At 38.7% G+C, this 20988-nt stretch overlaps 3 protein-coding genes and 3 long non-coding RNA genes across 7 annotated transcripts; all 6 read right to left on the bottom strand.

Annotated features, from left to right (window-relative positions):
• Window positions 1–709: 709 nt before the first annotated feature.
• On the bottom strand, window positions 710–4504 carry LOC141911028 (1-deoxyxylulose-5-phosphate synthase YajO-like). The gene is made up of 8 exons (XM_074801975.1): window positions 4400–4504; window positions 4165–4313; window positions 3893–4046; window positions 3124–3297; window positions 2609–2706; window positions 2121–2305; window positions 1493–1632; window positions 710–1367 (listed from the first exon to the last, which is right to left on the bottom strand). Exons 1-8 carry the CDS (start codon window positions 4490–4492, stop codon window positions 1248–1250), a joined length of 1113 nt encoding a protein of 370 aa, XP_074658076.1. The 5' UTR covers window positions 4493–4504; the 3' UTR covers window positions 710–1247.
• Window positions 4505–4800: 296 nt separating this feature from the next.
• Window positions 4801–7128, bottom strand: LOC141910823 (1-deoxyxylulose-5-phosphate synthase YajO-like). The gene is made up of 8 exons (XM_074801660.1): window positions 7024–7128; window positions 6797–6945; window positions 6564–6717; window positions 6313–6486; window positions 6120–6217; window positions 5836–6026; window positions 5400–5539; window positions 4801–5241 (listed from the first exon to the last, which is right to left on the bottom strand). The coding sequence occupies exons 1-8, from the start codon at window positions 7114–7116 to the stop codon at window positions 5164–5166; spliced, it is 1077 nt and encodes a 358-aa protein (XP_074657761.1). The 5' UTR covers window positions 7117–7128; the 3' UTR covers window positions 4801–5163.
• Window positions 7129–7668: 540 nt separating this feature from the next.
• On the bottom strand, window positions 7669–10795 carry LOC141911029 (1-deoxyxylulose-5-phosphate synthase YajO-like). Of its 2 annotated transcripts, XM_074801977.1 has the most exons (9): window positions 10556–10795; window positions 9950–10107; window positions 9707–9860; window positions 9162–9335; window positions 8971–9068; window positions 8706–8896; window positions 8460–8599; window positions 8336–8368; window positions 7669–7778 (listed from the first exon to the last, which is right to left on the bottom strand). In XM_074801977.1, exons 1-9 carry the CDS (start codon window positions 10646–10648, stop codon window positions 7749–7751), a joined length of 1071 nt encoding a protein of 356 aa, XP_074658078.1. In that variant the 5' UTR covers window positions 10649–10795; the 3' UTR covers window positions 7669–7748. The 2 variants fall into 2 exon arrangements, with proteins under 2 accessions (XP_074658078.1, XP_074658077.1); XM_074801976.1 differs by lacking the exon at window positions 7669–7778 and having other exon boundaries at window positions 7786–8368.
• A 1932-nt stretch (window positions 10796–12727) lies between these two features.
• On the bottom strand, window positions 12728–14505 carry LOC141911052 (uncharacterized). The gene is made up of 4 exons (XR_012619962.1): window positions 14375–14505; window positions 14177–14287; window positions 13924–14090; window positions 12728–13821 (listed from the first exon to the last, which is right to left on the bottom strand). It is a non-coding gene; the product is annotated as an uncharacterized LOC141911052 (long non-coding RNA).
• Window positions 14506–14612: 107 nt separating this feature from the next.
• On the bottom strand, window positions 14613–15251 carry LOC141910471 (uncharacterized). Its single transcript, XR_012619899.1, has 3 exons — window positions 15166–15251; window positions 14999–15086; window positions 14613–14723 (listed from the first exon to the last, which is right to left on the bottom strand). It is a non-coding gene; the product is annotated as an uncharacterized LOC141910471 (long non-coding RNA).
• A 779-nt stretch (window positions 15252–16030) lies between these two features.
• LOC141911378 (uncharacterized) lies at window positions 16031–16596 on the bottom strand. The gene is made up of 4 exons (XR_012620028.1): window positions 16534–16596; window positions 16347–16455; window positions 16180–16267; window positions 16031–16098 (listed from the first exon to the last, which is right to left on the bottom strand). It is a non-coding gene; the product is annotated as an uncharacterized LOC141911378 (long non-coding RNA).
• Between the last annotated feature and the right edge of the window lie 4392 nt (window positions 16597–20988).

Genomic DNA, 20988 nt, shown 5'->3' with positions numbered 1-20988 from the left:
ATTCTTTATTCGTTCCTATTCCATAACTCGCAAAAACCCTACGATGTTCGATTTTAGTCCAAAAATATTGCCAGAAAACCAACAGAGGATTAACGGCCACTGGCCGTGGTGAACGGGCCTAAGTGTCCAGGGCGCTGGTGTCTCAAACGAATCGTGTCATTCGTTTTTTTTTTGCCAAGAGACAAGGTAACAGTAAGTCCCTAGTACGGGGCTGTCCGAGAAATTATTTCCACAAGTTCAATTCCAATCATCAGCCCGGCATTTGAAATTACCAGAATCATTGCATTTGCGCAACAAAATGCCACTTTCAAGCGGCAATTCGGATTTGATTTCTCTTTTATCTAACGAATACGATGAGCCAGGTGGTTAGTGTAATTTGAATGTAGTTGCAGGTTACCGTTTTTATGACATCAGCCGGTTATAAGGCTAAAAAAAATTGATACCTTGTTTCTCCGCTCTGCTGAGCTTAAATGTTGACCCGGCCGGTCGCCTATCTACCCTATACATTACTTTTTTTTAAAATCGTGATCAATTTAACCATAACAGACCCGGCCGCTATAGAAATGAACTGTTTATAAATTTTATCATATTTTACAAAAATGACCCGGCCGCTGCGGAGAAACAAGGTATCATTTTTGTTTAGCCTAATGACTCCGCTTGCGTCGAATCTCGCGGGACCCTGAATTAGTAGCGTATATATTAGTAAGAATAAATTCAAATTTGCTAAAACGTCATGGTCTTTTATTGGGTTAATCTATACTACATGCACGAGCATTATACATCAATACGCGCACACATCGGTATATAAATATGAATATTATGCATTATTCCAGTGAATATTTCCAATTGTAAATGATAAATGTAAATTGGCTAGCCTCATTCAGTAAACTGAATTAATCTATTCATTTATCCAAAATTATCAGCAGACTGAGCGCTCACTCGGAAACGAAGGTGTTGTACAGTATATATTCCAACAACGGACGGCCCTCAAGGTTGCGGCGTATCAGTGGTAACCAGTGTGACAGTGCGAAAAAAATTCCATTACCCTGAATTCACAATATGTATTTTAGTACGGTACATTTCTTACACGCATAGCATACAATAACTTAAAGTTAAAAATATCAAAAAATAATCAAAAAACATAAATACTTATCTAAAAGATATATGTAAATGAAATATATGTGTGATACTAAAGAACCTGATATTGCTAACTGTGGATATTGAATACATGTATAAATAATGTAAATTTATTTTTTGGCGAACATTTTCGAATCAAATTTCGCCGTTCTCATTTGTTTGAGCGCAACTCCTAAACTATACGGGTACGGGACATCTGTTATGGCGGAAGCTTCGTCGAGTGTCGCCATCTACAATATTCCAAGAAGAAAAATACGAACAAAGTTTTAGTCAGGATGTTATAGAATCTGAACCATTTCGAAAATGATAATTTTACAGTGTTAGAATTGAAACGAGTTAGTATCAAAATTCTCACCTCCTCGTCTGTTAATCTCCAGCCAGCAGACGCGCCAATATTGTCTTCTAACTGGGCCAGCGTCCTGACCCCGATGATAACGGAAGTTACCGCCGGTTTCTGCAGTAGCCACCTTAAAGACACTTGCGCCACGGTCTTACCTTATTAAAACACAATATTACAGTTCATTAGCATAATAATATGTACAGGGCCGGAGTTGATATGCTAAATCGTGGAAATATAGCTATAACGGACTAGGATTCAAAAATTGACTCTGATACTGAAAACTGCTAGTCGCTAAGTTTAGAGGTAGAATTCGTTGTTGGTTGGAAGTATATCACGAGAATGTCGAAATGCAACAAAAACGTAAACAAATTCATATATTCAGATGTAAACCTCCTCATTCTAGGGTTAGTTACTAGGACGATATGTCTAACCCGTAAATCGTCTGGAAACCTCCAACTTCCCTGATGATAAATGTTGTATCCCTTCACCGGTGAGGGTGAAAATAGTATTTACAGTCCAAGCGCTACAAAGACAGAGTCTACTGTTTCGTGGCAGAACGCCTTAGTGTCATTTACGTAAACTACCACAATCAGTTAGTAATAATAATAATGATAGAGGAATTTCTAATGTTCGTTTTTCTTACTATACTTATCAGCGATGGTCTTCAAATGATCCAACACTTTGAAGACTTGTTCGCCTGTTTTTTCGAAGTCGGGCGAGATCGCGTGTACGGTGTCCTTATTCTTAGTCGCAAAGGCGATACGCGATTTCAGCTCGTCCAACTTATCCTGCGTCATTCCGCGATAGTATTTGCCCGATAACAAACCTCTGAAAATTAGACAATCATTATCGAAACGAATATTTCTGTTTTCCCACAGAGGCATTTAGTTAATCTTTATTCGTCAAAAACATCAATAATCAGACCCAAGCGAAAAATGAATGATAGAAACTCGTTCAGTAAACCTCGCCTAACTCGGACAAACTGAGACTGGAAAAATTAATCCGAGGTTAGCGAAGTCAGTTAAGGATCAGAAAATACGCTTAGAAAGTCAGAAAAATGATTTCGTTTTTGTTCCGAGTTGGTCAAAAAGTGCCAGTTGGTCACGTCCGAGTAAGGCGGGGTTTACTTACCCTTTGAGGGGACTCCACGGTAAGATGCCGACTTTTTCGTCTTGGCAAACGTTGAACTCCTCAAATTCGGAAAAACGGCAAAGAAGACTGTACTGTTGCTATAGCGAAAAGAAATCCAATTCCAACATAAATATATTCATGACCACGGTAAAACTGATTAAATAAATATACAGATACACGTGTTGGTGAAAAATTTAAGAAACATTATAAAGACATTGTAAGTTGCCGTCTTCGGCTTAAATCGTGTCACGTCTTGGAACCAACTATTATTGTATCGAACTTAGTGAAATACGAAACATATTGCAACAGGGTGTACAAAAAGAAAACGAAAATTGCTAAATAATTAAGTGAAAATACGAATTAATTATCACGATAAAAGCAGATTTGATAGTTCTAAACTTGAAGGAACTAGAAAGCTTCACGCTTGAATTCCTGCAACGAAAATTCTTATCGTTTATGTATAAACCGTCGGCTAATGGTGTCGCAAAAACTTTACACAATATTCGGAATGTTACCTGTAGAGTTATCACAGGTTGAAGTCCCTTCGCTTTACAGACGTCAACAACTCTCTGCAACTGGTATCCACACAAATTACTCACACCGATGTAGTGAATTTTTCCGGCTTTCACCAAGTCGTCCAACGCGCCGAATGTTTCTTCAACGGGAGTCACGCAATCCCAGGCATGAACCTGCAATGAACAGGATGAACAAAGGTGTCCACTTCATTTCAATTTTAGAACGCTCTGCGAGATGTACGATTTTTTTTGATTCACTGACAATAGAATACTCAACCAACCACAACGTCAATCGACCTGACAGGAACAGATCTACGAAAATTGGAAAAGGCCGGGACCCACCAAACAAAGGAAAAGGCATTTCCCGGATAAAGCAGCCATGTCAAAGGCTACTATTGGTATATTTTAGATATTTTTGAAGAAAGGTATCCGTGTTCACGATATCTGTATAAACGAAAATGGCAAGATCGACGGGAAGGCAGGGATCCAGGCACCCAGACCATCCCCTAAAACCATCTCTACCAAACTGGATAGACATTGGGGCCAAAACATCAAGTTTCAGTATTGAACCTTTTATCAATGTCACTAGTGTAAAACCATATTGAACGCAGATTGTTTCAGGACAGGAATGACTTGCAGATGTAGGACATGATATTGAGACCTAAGACTTCAATCTATTGAACGCAGTTCTTGGTATGAACTTGGTCAGGTTAATCTGGCCTTTCCGCTAAACAAATCGATGAAAAATAATGGAATATCCAAAGTTTACCTGATAGAGATCGATATAGTCAGTTTTCAATCTACGTAGACTTTCATTAATGCTCCACATTATATGCTGTCGACTCAAAAAACCAGCGTTTGGATTTGTTCGGTCCATTGGAACAAAAACTTTGGTGGCAATCACAAATCTATTTCGATCCTGTCTGCAAAATGGAAATTATCAACAGTGGAAGTGGCTCTAGTATAAACTGATAAAAAAGAGCTCATTACACACGATGTCGATGACCACGTTATTTAAAAATACAACACAATTATATTTACTTTTCAAGCCAATTCCCAATAATTGTCTCAGACATGCCATAATGATATATATTAGCTGTATCAATGAAGTTGCCTCCGAGTTCAGCAAATCGGTCCAATATTCTGTGACTTTCAGCTTCGGAAGAGGACACTGTGCCGCCCCGACTCGTCTGAAAACGATATATTTTCACAATAAAACGTAGCTACGAAAGCTTTAAAGCAATGGATTTCACGAGAAACAATTCAGACAACTTACTCTTTCATCGCTACCGAATGTCATCGTCCCTAAACAAATATTAGAGACTTTTAAGCCGGTATTACCGAGGAAAGTGTACTCGACCTCCGCCATTTTGATCAGTAAGTCATGTGACAACTGTCAAAAACGAATGCCTCGGAAGGTCAACACGTCACGTCGGCAATTCGAGTCGAGTGGCTTCGAATCCCATATATACATGTCGCGGGAAGCCACGCGCGTCCTGAACCAGGCGTTCACAGTTGACAAATTTACCGCCTAGCGTGTAGCATATGAACGATACTTCTCACGTCGGTGAAGAATATCCTCAATTAATCAATTTCGATTAGTGCCATGGGACAATATTTTAAATGGCGTTGGAAACACAGCGAATGATTAAATAACAAATATCTCTAAAATTCGTTAAATCGTTCTTTATTCGTTCGTATTCCATACAAAAAGACTATGCTTTACGTAAAAAGTTATTCATTACCATTTATAACATCAATTTATCACATATCATACAAACACGTTAGAAAATTTACATTTTCTTACTTGGGACGAAATTCTATATTTGTTATATGCGGTGAATCGTTTCCGAGTTCATTGAAACGGGGTTCCACTGTAGCGAAAACAGTTTTAAAGTTTATATCTTGCTACCAGAACCAATTGGTCATGGGCAACACTACCGGTGGTATTCATTTCATGTGCTAAAAATCTGTTAGTTTCAACTATCTTAAATGAAGACTTTAGATATAATATATGAATAACAATTAAGTAAAGTACGCTCAGAAACCATTCGCTTTCGCTATCATATCGTACGGATATCCAACATCGTAAGCAGAAACTTTGTCCAATGTCTCCATCTACAACGAGATTTAAAAATCCATTGTCTACGTATATGGTGTGGGCTTACTGTTTTTCTTACAACTCTTGTAGTTTGAATCTACGTGTATTCAAATGATACAGTTTATGTAATTGGAGTATGTGTAAATGTTCTAAACTAAAAAGACACGATTCTCACCTCTTCATCAGTTAAACACCAGCCAGCAGACGCGCCCATATTGTCTTCTAACTGGGCCAGCGTTCTGACGCCGATGATGACCGAGGTTACCGATGGTTTCTGCAGTAACCATCGCAAAGACACCTGCACTACTGTCTTATCTGAAATAAAAAACACACTTAATTTTCAAATGTGTCTTTACGAGAAAAGTTGAGTACTTCTCATTTGTTTGAATTTTATACAATTCCCTAGTCAGTAACCTGACAGTGGTTTAGTTTCACGATCGAATATTTTCACAAACCACATAAGGCTGGTATAAGCTCATCTGATAATAAAAAGCTTACCACCAACGATTAGGTAACTAACTAACAATTCCCTACATAACTAAACAAGGCAGAACAATCTGCAGTAATCTCTTAATTCTTCAGTCTAAACCCCAATTAACAGTACTTCTTACCATGCTTTTTAGCAATAGCTTTCACATGATCGAGGATGTTGAAGAATTGTTCATTGTCAGCCATTTTTTCAAGGTCCGGTGAAGCATGCGTTATGCTTTGCTTAGTCTTAGTTACAAAGGCGATACGCGAGTTGAGCTCGTCCAAATTTTCTTGCGTCATCCCTCGATAATATTTACCAGTCAACAAACCCCTAGAAAAAAAAATTTTATTCACTTTTACTTAATTGTACCTGTGATAATTTTGTAAAAAAAATTGGGTGAAGTTTACAAGGATGACTAGATACCCTTTTAGAGGACTCCACGGCAAAATTCCAATCTTTTCTTCTTTGCAAACGTTGAATTCTTCCAATTCCGATGAGCGACACAGAAGGTTGTATTGTTGCTAAAATCAGGTTTTCAAAGTTTTCAACTAAATTCTAAACGTTTTTTTCGAAAAACAACCAGCCAACAAACCGAATATATTCTAGCTATTTGTACCTGTAGAGTAACAACAGGCTCGAGACCTTTCATTTTACAGACTTGTACAATTTTCTGTAACTGGTATCCGCATACATTACTGACACCGATATAGCGAATTTTTCCTGCTTTTACCAAATCATTCAGCGCACTCATCGTCTCCTCTATTGGTGTGGGATGATGCCAAATATGCGTCTGAAATTCAAGTTCTAATTTTCAAAAAACATTTCCTGGATCCAGAATCGGATGAAAACCACGTGTAGTGTATGTACCTGATAGAGATCGATATAGTCTGTTTTCAATCTACGTAGACTTTCATTTATGCTCCACATTATATGCTGTCGACTCAAACCACCCGTGTTGGCATTTGTTGGGTCCATCGGAAAACCAAGCTTTGTTGCAATAACAAACTTGTTTCGATCTTGTCTATAAAAAATATTTGTCATCACATTTCTTATCTATCTTTCGAATCAAAAGGTTTGAATCTATTCCATCAATAACATACTTTTCAAGCCAATTCCCGATAATTTTCTCGGAGGTGCCATAATGATACATATTGGCGGTATCAATAAAATTGCCTCCGAGTTCGGCGAATCGGTCCAATATTTTATGACTGTCGGCTTCGGTCGCGGCAACGGTGCCGCCCCGACTCATCTGAAAATAATCTTGTTAATTTATGCACAAACAGCAACTCCACGAAATTCAACAAGAAAAACACTTAAACTAACTTACTCTGTCATCACTGCCGAATGTCAACGTCCCTAAACAAATATTAGAGACTTTTAAGCCGGTATTGCCGAGGAAAGTGTACTCGACCTCCGCCATTTTGATCAGTAAGTCATGTGACTACTGTCAAAAACTATCGGCGTCGTGAGTGGGTTCGAATCCCAATGTGATAAAATAATACCAAAATGCGGTAGAGGAATGTTATACACTCACAACACCGCTAAATTGACTAAGGCCCTTCAGAGTTGATACCTCGTTTCTCATTAAATCGTGAAGCCACCCACGTCACGTACGTCACTCCCGAGAGCCAAATAAACTAAGGAATGACTAACCGTAATCCGATGGCCATCAGATTGCTTACGGTCGTCTCTTTCTTTTCGGCGCGGCATTGTACAGTACTTTCGCTTCTATCGAGATTGGGTAATAGTAATGCAATTATTGAACATTTTTGGAACCCGAGTGTTGGCCAGGTGAATAAAACCCTAGTGCTGGCCTGGTGAATAAACGTAAATACCCCAGTGCTGGCCTGGTGAAAGTTTCCCTAGTGTTGGCCTGTTGAATAAACGCAGTATCTCTAGTGTTAGCCTGTTGAATAAACACAGTAACCCTACTGGGATTCCTAATTATTGATGATATATTCAGAAATAAAAAGTCCGATTTAAGAAAATTTTGGCCAAAATATTTATTTCATTTTATCAAATACAACATAGAGAATATCTTCTTCGTTTACATCAAATTTCTTCAGCCCAGTAAAACAATGGCTATATATTAGAAAAAGCAACCCGTATTTAGTATATTACATTAAAAATAAATGAGATTTTAAACCATGAACCTGTTTTAAAAATACCCGCAAATTTCATCTTGAAATTGAAAACCTGATTTTATTCCCTGCTAATCTATTATCATTAAACATATTGTGCGATGAATATCACCACTATAGCCGCGATCGCACGGAGACGATTTGCCCCGGGCCAAATTGGCATGGATCAGAATCGAGCCAAAATTGGCCCGTGCCTATTTAGAAAGAGCGTTCACACGTAATCCCCTCACCCGAAAATAAACAATGCTCGAAGAGAAGTGGTTCATTTCCGGTACCAGTTGCAGCAATTCAAAATCATTTGTCCCGTGCTAAAATTTGGCTAGGACCTGGCCTGGGTCAAACAGGCTCTGGCCCTTTTGGCACCTGTGTGAACAGTTGTTCCGGGCTAAAGTGGCACGGGCCAAAATTGCTCGCGTGATCGCGTCTTATTTCATGGCGATATGTTGTTTATATTCCTAGAGTATTCATCAGTTCTATGAAGTCATAAGGATATCCTACGTCGTAAGCAGACGCTTTGTCCAATGTCTCCATCTACAACACAAATGTTCAGCGTGTGATTAATTTCTAAAAGTCATGTGATGACTGAGGCCTCAATACTAACACCACTTCAGAGACAACTCACCTCTTCATCAGTTAAACACCAGCCAGCAGACGCGCCCATATTGTCTTCTAACTGGGCCAGCGTTCTGACACCGATGATGACCGAGGTTACCGATGGTTTCTGTAGTAACCATCGCAAAGACACCTGCACTACTGTCTTATCTGAAATAAGTATGGTTTTCATATATAAGAAAACAAATCAGAATTCATGAACATTTAATGTGACTGATGGCTCAATCCAATCAAATCTTAATCTAACCATACTCACTATACTTCTTAGCGATTGTTTTCAAATGGTCGAGGATGTTGAAAAATTTTTCGTTGTCAGTCATTGTTTTGAAGTCTGGAGAAGCTGCTGTAACAACCGCGCTATTCTTAGTCGAAGCGGCGATACGCGATTTCAGCTCATCCAAATTTTCTTGCTTCATCCCGCGATAATATTTACCAGTCAACAAACCGCTGGAAGAAAAGATCAAATTTCGCTTCGATTTTCTCGATACAGAGCGCAGCAAGAAATAAGCAGTTGATGTTACCCTTTAAGAGGACTCCATGGCAAAATTCCAATCTTTTCTTCTTTGCAAACGTTGAATTCTTCCAATTCAGACGAGCGACACAGAAGGCTGTATTGTTGCTAAAACCAGGTTTTCAACAAAAGTAATTACACTGAATTCTAAACCTCTATAAAATCAGCCGACTTAATGTAGGTGGTTCATGAACTTCTTACCTGTAGAGTAACAACAGGCTCGAGTCCCTTCATTTTACAGACATCTACAATTTTCTGTAACTGGTATCCGCATACATTACTGACACCGATATAGCGAGTTTTTCCAGCCTTTACCAAATCATTCAGCGCACTCATCGTCTCCTCTATTGGTGTACCACGATGCCAAAAGTGTGTCTGAAATTATGATTATCAAAAACCATCACCGTTTATACTTTTTCTCTGATAGAATGTGTGTGTTTGAATCAAATAAAAACAGCGACAAATAATGAACAAAACACGAGTAAAACTAAGTGTTAATCAAACCACGCATATTGTGTAAAATGGATCAAAAATGAAATCACCCCCAACGGATCCAGGGGCTTATTTTGAAGAACTAGTCGCATCCCAAAATTGGGGGTACTTCGATGTCTGAAAAGGCAATATATAGGTGTACACCTGAAATGCACCAATTTTTTTGTTTGTTGACGCTCAAAAATTTTGATGGACAGATGTCTCAGAGAATTCCCCCTGGATCCGTCTCTGATAACCACACAATGTGTATGTACCTGATAGAGATCGATATAGTCTGTTTTCAATCTACGTAGACTTTCATTAATGCTCCACATTATATGCTGTCGACTCAAACCACCAGCGTTTAGATTTTTTGGGTCCATCGGGAAAGCAAGTTTAGTCGCTATAACAAATTTATTTCGGTCTTGCCTGCAAGAAAACATTACCATTATTTAACATACATATTTATGAACCCTCTGTATCAATTTCTTTCAAAAAAAGATCTAAAAAGCATTTACTTTTCGAGCCATGTTCCAATAATTGCCTCAGACATGCCATAGTGATACAAATTAGCGGTATCGATAAAGTTGCCTCCGAGTTCAGCAAATCGGTCCAAAATCTTATGACTTTCGGCTTCGGTCAGATTGAGAGTTCCATCTATACCCCCATCTAAAAACTGTAAGAAAAATATACCCCGACTTTTTGAGAAATAGTTACCTATTGTTATGTTGGTGATAAAAACTTACCGATTGAGGTTTGAGAAAATATTCAATTGTGATACTAAACACCAACAGAAGACAGGTAACTAACTGCCTAATTTTAAGAAAGAAAGTTAAGTGGACATGGACGTGGTGGATATTAGTCTGAATACCAGTCGTTTGCAGAGTGCAGCTGCAGGGGCAGGGCTGGATTTAGTCAGTAACCTGTCTGTGCTTTTTAGTTTCACGATCGGATATTTTCACAAACCACATTGGTATAAGCCCATCTGATTATAAAAATCTTAACCAACGATTAGGTAACTAACTAGGCTGGATTACGGTCGATATTGTCTTGTGCGTTCAAATTTTGGACTTGAATCAAGATTATAGTTCTACGTACACTCACTTAAAGTTATTCTCACTTACTCTCTCTTCGTGACCGAATGTCATCGTCCCTAAACAAATATTAGAGACTTTTAAGCCGGTATTACCGAGGAAATTGTACTTGACTTCCGCCATTTTGATCAGTCAGTCATGTGACAACTGTCAACAATGCCTCGAAAGGTCAACACGTCACGACGGCAATACGAGTCGAGTGGCTTCGAATCCTATATACATAATTCACGGGATTGCGTTTATCCAATGCGTTTTCTTGTATGTATACGGGACAATAAGTATTGAATTGCCCCATCTTGTAGACTGGTGACCGGTCTATCTTTGGGACGGGCAACCAGTCACTTATGTCGTATACGTCATGCATACGTCACGTAGCGTAATCGTCTTTGGAGGTTAAAGAAGCAATATAATGGAATTTGTTTTTATTTAGCATCCATCCGTTTGACCAAAAATCATTCGATTCTACATAACTGACAATTTCCTCAAACCCCCCAACCTATCCCGTACTAGTGCAAAAAACACCTTTTGAAAAACAACAAGCATCGACTTTTTCGGCAATTTAAGGAAGGACGTCTTTGACTGAGAATGAAGTGAGGACCCAAGAAGCAGTTTGCCAATACCGAGAAAAAGACATAATTGAGATGTTTTTCAAAAGTTTTTACAAAAGGTGGAAACCCTGCCTCTTGGAGCAAAATGGATGCTTTTCTCACCCTTTCTTTTGCGGAAATTTCAAAAACCCTTTGGGATTTGAACATGCACTCAGCCAAGGCACGAACCCCTGCGACAGTAGACGGTGCGCAACTTTGCCGCGCGAAAACTTGCGGCACCAGTCAGATTGCTCGTTATATATAATCGCTTAAAGAACTATAAATGGGAAAAGCCGGGGCTACAATGAAACGGGATATCTGATTGGCTAATAATGAGATCATCTAAGCTGCGCACTCGGTCTGGTGTGGCAGGGTTTCGTACCGTGGTAGACTGGTTGCCTGTCTTCCCGGAAGACAGAGACCGGTAACCAGTCTACCGTGGCATTCTCGATGCCATCAGGTTCGAATCCCTGCCGAGGAGGATGCTGAACCCGATCGGCGCCGGGTGAATTAAATACTTGAAACCCTCGCATACCAGGGTCCAGTTTCACAAATAGGATTTAACTCTTGAATTGAATAAAAATCTGTATGGAAGGGTTTTTTTGTGGAGCCAAGCCCAGGGAAAGAATAAATGTTAACCCTCACATAAATGGGTCCCAGTTTTTTTGAACACGAGGATTGTGTTGCCGAACCGGGGTTGGAGTTAATCGCATACTTGTGAAACTGGGGGGGGGGCGGATAACCTAGTTTGGATGCGCACCTGGAGCCGGTTCCATAGTCAGGACTTAAGACCAAAAGTGGTCTTAAACCTTAAGAGTGGTCTTAAGTTGTTAAGTCTAAGCCCTGTTTATGGAACCAGCCCCTGAACTGTACACCCGGCTAGGATTTGGTCAATGATGCGCGAGTTTCAATCAGTTTAGTAGCCTGCAGTTTCATACACAAACACCGCGAGTACAGAGTATAAAATTCACTACAGAAAAAATTGATTTAGGATTAGTTTTAAACTACGAGTAAACCGGCTCCACAGGATCCGTTTAACAAACATTGTGTCAGAACACAACTTATTTTGATGTTCTAACGCAATAATTGTTGGACCTTTGGCTCAGTTTCTTAAAGAATTTACTCGATTCGATTTCAATTTACCTGAGCAATAAATATTTTTTGAGTAAATCATTTTCATGAAACTGAACCTATGGGATTGTAGGTTTATCATGTACGTGACGCAGAGCGGTAAGTCTATGAAACTGCTGGCGTCTGTAATCACAAATGGAACAACAGAGAAAATATATATTTATTTCAAATAACACGATACAACAGTTCAGTTCATACACAATTAAGTCCCGTGACAAAAGGAAAACCTGACAATATTTGTCAACTTTCATTGACAGTGGCACTATTTATAAGCCCATTACCATACAGTCAACCTCGCTTAATTCGTCGTCGGTTAATTCGTATAAACAATTCGTATGAAAAAATGAAAGGCCCGGTTTTTCTTTCGTTATCTTTACCAAAGCGTGCAGCGGCCACGCGATGCATTTTCCCGCCAGTTGTAACAATGGCTGTGGTATGCGGCGTTTGCTCCGATGCCAGTGGAAACAATTTTTAGCTGGTTTTTATTTGTGGTTTATACGAAATCAATAGATAAATCGTTAATTCTACAACCAAGAGATACGCGAGGTTTACTGTATTATACGGTCTATACATACGTGCCCAGATCAGCTTGGAACTGGGTTCTGAGGTAGAAACAATTACAAACTAATGCAATTACATGGTGTGTAAAATATCTCATGCCCTTAAATAAAAATAAGATAAGGCTAAAAAAAATTGATACCTTGTTTCTCAGCTCTGCTGAGCTTAAATGTTGACCCGGCCGGCCGCCTATCTACCCTATACATTACTTTTTTTTAAATCGTGATCAATTTTACCATAACAGACCCGGCCGCTATAGAAATGAACTGTTTACAAATTTTACAAAAATGACCCGGCCGCTGCGGAGAAACAAGGTATCATTTTTGTTTAGCCTAAAAACCCCACTATATACAAATTTAAAAGAATTAAAAGACAACGTTTTGGAGTCTGCCTAGAGACCATCATCAGGTGTGAAGAAATAACCAAAACAGGAGGAAAAAAGAAAAAGTTAATTGAAAAAGTAGAGTGAGGGTGTTAAGTGCTTAATTAGGTTAAGAGGCTTTGTGATTATGTGCATAGGTTGTTCAAGTTATTTCTTCATTCATTTAAGTTTATTCTGATTCTGATTCTTGATAAATAAGTTACGTGTATAATCTCTTAAATTTGTATATAGCAGGTTTAAATCGTCTGTTCTCTATGCTTGAGTTAGTGAACAGGCTATTCTACAGCAAAAATGATGCCACAGCATTGTGAGACGAATCAGGGGATAAGACTCCATTGTTTTTATGGAAACATGATTTCCAGTCAATGGAACCACCACAAACAGGACAACAGTTGGTCCGGTCCGTACTGGCTGGTACAATATAAACATTTTCATTTGGCTTAAAACTTTAGAAATTGCAGACGTCTGAAGTAAGCGGCAGTTTATCAATCTCAAGGTAGATGGCGTATTGGTCCGTTTCCTTGTCAAATGGCGTATTGGTCCCCACTTCGTCCACCATATAGTTCTTAACAATTCAACACGCCATTATTCAATCAATCTGATCAACTTTCATAGTGTTCCATCGGACAAATTTCATGCTGCAAAAAAATCACACTATTAGAACAATTAGCATCGTATTTACATTATTTACAAGATTCTAGCAGTCAGAAATTGGGGCTAAATACTATTAGAAAACCAACCATTTTCTAACTTGTGTTTATCTGATAAGTTCAAGCTCAAGTTTCTGAGGCTGGAATTCACCAAGGCAGTCTTCTAAGTGTTGTACCCATTTTGACCATTTCAATTTCTACCAGGATTTCACTTCAAAGAGCCATAATGTCATAAAGTTAAGAGCACTGATGATTTACTGAAAATAAAAGGAATTTACATATCATTGAACCGCAAGGTTTCATAACAAGCGAGAACCAGGTTGAATCATGTAGAGAAAATTACTTGGTTTCTTATAGAAATAATAGCAACTTCAGCAACGACGAACTTCTTCATGATTAGAAGGTGAATAGTCTCAATTTCTCCAGCTGCAATTCGTGTCTGGTGCATCGCATTCTGGAAGGAGAAAAATTATGAAAGAAAATAATTAGTGAAATAAATAGAAACTGCAGCATAATCGTGTTGGATTAACAGAAAACCCACCAGGATTTTGAGTAGTTCATCACAATCCGTCGAGTGTATGCAGATTTCTGACCCACCATTTAATTCTGGTGGAATGATTTCAAATTCTCGACTGTTTCTCGCTCAGAAGTTACTCATTCTATGTGTTGAACTGGATGGTCATAAAAGACAAAGCTTTTTAACAGGAAAAGACTTCATACATTCAGTCAAACAGCAGCAAGTTTTATAGAGATTGAAATCTGCAGAGATATTTACCGGTGCTTGTTTCGAGGGTCTAAATCAATGTCCATCATTTACAAATCATCAGTGAATTCCTAGTATTTAGCGTTCACAGATTCTGTCAATGGTTCCGCTTATTTCGGCTCCTAAACTAAAAATATATTAATGTTAGTAATTGTCAGTTAAGTTGTTATGAAATAAGATCTGTTTCAGATTGAAGCTCACAGCTTTCGTCTCACGTTTGCAGAATTGTAAGGCTACGTGTGAGGAGGATCTAGCAATATGCAGTTCGAGGTGAACTTTGAACCAGATCTTGCTGTAAATTCTAGTGATGAACTTTATTCTGTCAAGAGAAAATTGATTAGTGAAATAAAGATACATCACATGTATGTCTGCTACCGGTATTCTGAAAATTACTTTTTTTACCTGTTTTGATTATTGAAGCGTATTGTCCACGATATTTCCCGAGGAGGAGATTTTGATAGGGGATGCAGCAGCAGCACTTTTTACAAAACTTTTGAGAGAATGACACATAAAAATACTGTATAGAATAATATATTGCTAGGTAATTAACAAACTAGAGCAAAACTCACCATTTACAGAGACTTGTATCGGATTAGTTTTAGTGCCTTTTGACCATGCAGACAGCAGGATTTCACTTCAAAGAGCTATAATGTCATAAAGTTAAGAGCACCGATGATTTCCTGAAAAAAAAATAAATACATACATGATTGAACTGTACAGCTGTATAGTGTACCAGGTTGAATTGTGTAGAGAAAACAACTTAGTTTCTCATCAGAAATAATAGCAGCTTCAGCAACGAGCTTCTTCATTATTTGAAGGTGAATATTTTACATTTTTCCAGTGCAATCTGTGATGGGTGCATCGCATTCTGGAAAGAGAAAAATTATACCAGAAAATAATTAGTGACAAAAATAGTAAATGCAGCATGTTTGTGTTCTATTGACTGAGAACCCACCAGGTTTGAGAGTATCGTAGTTTATCACAATGTGTTGAGGGTATCCAGATTTCATAGGAGTTTGATGGTAGCTGAATGTAATCTGAAATAAAATGTTTGAAAAGCATTGATACCTATTGGCTGACATTTGACCAATCAAAATCCAAAAACATTTTCCTGACTTGATTTGAAGATATATCTATCAAAACTGGATGAAAAATGGTAAATTAAGTTATAACTGATAAATCACCACAAATTACACCAATCAATTGAAATTAACTCACCACTTCTGACATGTTTTTGATTTGTAGAACGCAATGTCTACCGTTTGCAGATTTTTCTGACGTTTCAGTTTTATTTAGGCCCCTAAATTACAAAATTTGCATAATTTTGACTTCATAATTTCAACTTTTACCAAGATAGAAGTGAAAATTCACCTTAACTGAGTGCTGTTTCAGATTGAAGCTCATAGCTTTCGTCTCAGTTCATTGCAGAATTATCGGGATGCATGGAGGATCTGAGGTGAACCAGGTTTTATGAGCTGTAAATTCTGGTGATGAACTTTATTCTGCCAAGAGAAAGTTGATCAGTGAAATAAAGAAACATCACATAATATGTCTGCTTTCCTGAAAATTACTTTTTTTCTTACCTGTTTTGATTATTGTAGCAAATTGTCCACGATATTTCCCGAGGAGGAGATTTTGATAGGGGATGCAGCAGCAGCACTTCTTACAAAGCTTTTGAGAGATTGACACATAAAAATACTGTATAGAATAATATATTGCTAGGTAATTAACAAATTAGAGCAAAACTCACCATTTCTAGACTTGTATCGGATTAGTTTTAGTGCCTTTTGACCATGCAGACTGCAGGATTTCACTTCCAAGAGCTATAATGTCATAAAGTTAAGAGCACCGATGATTTCCTGAAAAAAATAAATACGTATATGATTGAACTGTACAGTTGTATAGTGTACCAGGTTGAATTGTGTAGAGAAAATTACTTAGTTGCTCATCAAAAATAATAGCAGCTTCAGCAACGAGCTTCTTCATTATTTGAAGGTGAATATTTTACATTTTTCCAGTGCAATTTGTGATGGGTGTATTGCATTCTGGAAAGAGAAAAATTATACCAGAAAATAATCAGTGACATAAATAGAAAATGCAGCATGTTTGTGTTCTATTGACTGAGAACCCACCAGGTTTGAGAGTATTGTAGTTTATCACAATGTGTTAAGGGTATCCAGATTTCTCAGGAGTCTGATGGTAGCTAGTAGAATGTACTCTAATGTTTGAAAAGCATTGATACCTATCTGCTGACATTGACCAATCAAAATCCGAAAACATTTTCCTGACTTGATTTGAAGATATATCTATCAAAACTGGATGAAAAATGGAAAATAAAGTTTATAACTGATAAATCACCACAAATTACACTAATCAATTGAAATTAACTCACCACTTCTGACTTGTTTTTGATTTGTAGAATGCAATGTCTACCGTTTGCAGATTTTTCTGAGGTTTCAGTTTTATTTAGGCCCCTAAATAACAAAAGTTGCATAATTTTGACTTCATAATTTCAACTTTTACCAGGATAGAAGTGATTGAAAATTCACCTTAACTGAGTGCTGTTTCAGATTGAAGCTCATAGCTTTCGTCTCAGTTCATTGCAGAATTATCAGGATGCATGGAGGATCTGAGGTGAACCAGGTTTTATGAGCTGTAAATTCTGGTGATGAACTTTATTCTGCCAAGAGAAAGTTGATCAGTGAAATAAAGAAACATCACATAATATGTTTGCTTTCCTGAAAATTACTATTTTTCTTACCTGTTTTGATTATTGTAGCGAATTGTCCACAATATTTCCCGAGGAGATTTTGATAGGGGATGCAGCAGCAGCACTTCTTACAAAACTTTTGAGAGAATGACACATAAAAATACTGTATAGAATAATATATTGCTAGGTTATCAACAAATTAGAGCACAGTGGAGTGGTGAAAAACTCGGATTAGTTTAGTACCATTTTGACCATGCAGACTATTTCCATTTCTAGCAGGATTTCACTTCCAAGAGCCATAATGTCATAAAGTTAAGAGCGCTGATTTCCTGGAAAAATTAAAACATAGATACCGTAATTGAAGCATACAGCTGTAAATAAGCACGAACCAGGTTGAATTGTGTGGAGAAAATTACTTGCATATAATAACACAAATTACTGCAATAAATCGAAAATTCACCACTTCTGACTTGATTTGTAGAACGCAATGTTTACTGTTTGCAGATTTATTTTGGCCCCTAAGATACAAATGTTGTAGAGGAACATACATTACCATAAGTTGTTATGAAATAAGAACAGTTTCAAACCATATCTCACCATTTTCCTCAATGTTTTTAAGCTAACGGTATTTGAAGTCGGCTGTTGGGCGGTAAAACCTCCATCACTCTGTCCCCTGAAAATATGTATGAAAAACATATAAGACGTTGATAATTTCAACTTCAGGATTCAAAATGATTGAAAACTCACCTCTCTGCTGTGATATGAAAAATAGACAGATGGATGAATATTGATATATTTCCAAACAGGTTTTACCTGCAGCTGGTGCTATGAGTTTCTGAAATAAGAGTAAAACAGCAGATGAGATTAAAACAGCAGTTTTTAGTTCGAAAATAATTCAAATCATCAACAGATACTCTGAAGAATTCTGTAGTGAAATTCATCATAAACTTTGAAGTTACCGGTAACTTGTAGATAGTAGATCCTACTGCGTTTATTTCATTCTGAAAAGAAAAAGAAACAATAATCAATGACAAGTAACATCTCAAAGTTTTCAATCAATCAGAAATTGGTTTCTAGTGTCAATAACACAACTGTTATCACTCATGTTCCTTCGTCACAATCAGGTGTGTTCACAATTTTGCTGTATTTTATACTGCTGTAGATTCCGGACTAATTGAACAGTTATAGATACATGTAACACTGTGTACAGATACAGAGTACAGATTACTGCATTACTTCATCCTGTGATTGAACAGTGATTTGTTCTCTCATCTTCACTATTCTCATCCGTCTAACTGAAACATTGTAACACTTCAACTCGTCTAACCTCCCGTCCCGACCCTCCCAGACCCCTTCCCTCCCCCCTCCCAGACCCCTTCCCTCCCACCCTCCCAGACCCCATCCCTCCCCACCCTCCCAGACCCCTTCCCTCCCGCCCTCCCAGATCCCATCCCTCCCCCCTCCCAGACCCCTTCCCTCCCGCCCTCCCAGACCCCTTCCCTCCCGCCCTCCCAGACCCCTTCCCTCCCGCCCTCCCAGACCCCTTCCCTCCCGCCCTCCCAGACCCCTTCCCTCCCGCCCTCCCTCCCAGACCCCAACCCTCCCTCCCTCCCAACAACCCTCCCTCAATGCCCACCCACCAAGCCCTCCCTCAATGCCCACCCACCTAGCCTCCCTCAATGCCCACCCACCTAGCCTCCCTCAATGCCCACCCACCTAGCCTCCCTCAATGCCCACCCACCTAGCCTCCCTCAAGGCCCACCCACCTAGCCCTCCCTCAATGCCCACCCACCTAGCCCTCCCTCAATGCCCACCCATCGAGTCCTCAACTCTTTCGTCTCTTCCTATGACATCACTCATCTCTACAATTCATCAGAAAGGATTTGCCATTTTTCACGATCATATCAATTGAATTAACAAATAGAAATGCTTAATCGATTGCATCATTCACAAGACTCAAGAGATGGAGGAATTCAAATGATCAAATACCAAGTTCACAAAATAATCACAGTGTTGAAAATCACAAGGCCTCATTTCTATAGATGAATCCTTTATCAATCGGTCACCAAACCGGAGCCCTGAACCAAACTCAAACTCAAATGGAGCGAGATTCAGTTGTAGAGGTGTCCATTTCTAAATTACCAAACCAAACCTGCGAAACTACACTAACATTGTTGTAAGGGAGGGAAGTATGGAGGGTTCACCGGAACCAGACCAAACCTCTACACATGTACGTTGCTTCACGAATTCAACATGTCATCATTCTCTTTTGGACCAATGACAGTTGATAGTCAGATAAGACATTTCTATACTCAACTATACTACTACTACTACTACAGGCTTCATATGAGCAAGTTGTTTATGGAATCCTATTCATAAGATTTATCAATCAATGCTTATAAACTACAAAACAATTGTTTCGTTGTCTTTTTAAGTTACACTTGAACCCAGAGGAACAAATACAATTCCAGCCATATTTTATCATTTGCCATTTTTTCTCATTTTTTCTTTTTCACTCTTTTTTTCGTTTCGACATAGTGAATTTTTTTGAGTCGAGGTAGGAATAGACCCCTGCCCGCCCTCTAAGCGTGCAGGACACTAAACCTTCGAATTGCTCTCGGACCCCACTCTTAATATTCTTCTCAGTGGTTTTGAGTCGAGGTAGGAATAGACCCCTGCCCGCCATCTAGGCCAGCCGGACACTAAACCTCCGAATTGTTATTAGACACCACTCTTCATATCAGCATTTCATGCATTTACATTCGCTCCATTTTTTTCTTTTCATATGGCTTTTTCTTATTGGCTTTTCTCATTTTATCATATTTATCAGTTCCTACTGGGATCAAATTTATATGTCACATTTATATGGCTCGTAGAGACAAGCAGCAAGAAATCAGTGACGGTAACATGTTTGTTGATTTAGAGAATCCCTCGCAGCTGCCAATAAAACCAGTAGTAGCAGCAGCAGCGCTGGTATAAAATATCGTATACAAATGATTTTAACATTAACAATCCACGTAAATCATGGTACACGGCCCAGGTTTGGTAACCAAAGAGGCAGAGTTTGGGCCATGGTTCTGATTTGGTGACCGCAGAGGGGAAAATCTAGCTCATGGCTTTGGTTTGATAATTTAAGAATCAATTTGGCTCTTGGCCCTTGTTGAAGGCGAGTTTCATAGGCCAGGTTTGATAAGCATAGATGCTACGTTTGGTTCATGGTCCGGGTTCAGTTACTATACAAAGGTGGAACCTAACTCAGAATTTTTATTCATTACATGTGGAGCAGTTTTTAGCCATTAAATGGTCACTGCTGAACGAACACACGAAATTGAGCGTTGCATGTTTTGAAAACTGACTATGTTTGGATTGATCAGACATGGTCACCCGAATGATCACATGTATAAAGCTTAACACTAGCATCAAAGTCGCCGCAACAAGTATGCCAGCATCAAAATCACCTAGTGTGCGGGTCAGTGCCGTAGAGTTTCAACGCGCATGCGTCGCGATCATATCATCGATTAATTGGCCACTTGATCTTCAATAGTGACAGATGCAGCGCATGATGCTGCGTTGTTGTTGTTGCTAGTGCGCGGAAAAAGTTTTCGGCGTCAATGTCGCTGATAAATTGCCTTGCGGCGTAGTTGTTTCGGGTTTAACGCTTGTGTGCGGCCCGCTTCAAGAT

Source organism: Tubulanus polymorphus, chromosome 9 (assembly GCF_964204645.1).
Source record: "Tubulanus polymorphus chromosome 9, tnTubPoly1.2, whole genome shotgun sequence".
Lineage (NCBI taxonomy): Eukaryota > Metazoa > Nemertea > Palaeonemertea > Tubulaniformes > Tubulanidae > Tubulanus > Tubulanus polymorphus.
Note: the sequence above shows the minus strand (reverse complement) of the source record. Positions and strands in the feature narration are given on the sequence as shown.

Bases quoted from the DNA above. Each gene is read 5' to 3' on its own strand.
- LOC141910823 (XM_074801660.1), bottom strand. From the start codon at position 7,116: ATGGCGGAGGTCGAGTACACTTTCCTCGGCAATACCGGCTTAAAAGTC. The intron at 6,946-7,023 runs GTAAGTTAGTTT...GATTATTTTCAG, and splicing joins CATTCGGCAGTGATGACAGA to ATGAGTCGGGGCGGCACCGT. The intron at 6,218-6,312 runs GTACAAATAGCT...ACCTGATTTTAG, and splicing joins AGCCTGTTGTTACTCTACAG to CAACAATACAACCTTCTGTG.
- LOC141911028 (XM_074801975.1), bottom strand. From the start codon at position 4,492: ATGGCGGAGGTCGAGTACACTTTCCTCGGTAATACCGGCTTAAAAGTC. The intron at 3,298-3,892 runs GTAAACTTTGGA...TGTTCATTGCAG, and splicing joins ACTATATCGATCTCTATCAG to GTTCATGCCTGGGATTGCGT. The intron at 2,707-3,123 runs GTAACATTCCGA...TTTTCGCTATAG, and splicing joins AACCTGTGATAACTCTACAG to CAACAGTACAGTCTTCTTTG.
- LOC141911029 (XM_074801976.1), bottom strand. From the start codon at position 10,648: ATGGCGGAAGTCAAGTACAATTTCCTCGGTAATACCGGCTTAAAAGTC. The intron at 9,861-9,949 runs GTAAATGCTTTT...GTTTTCTTGCAG, and splicing joins ATTGGAACATGGCTCGAAAA to GCAAGACCGAAATAAATTTG. The intron at 8,897-8,970 runs GTAACATCAACT...CTTTTCTTCCAG, and splicing joins CCATGGAGTCCTCTTAAAGG to CGGTTTGTTGACTGGTAAAT.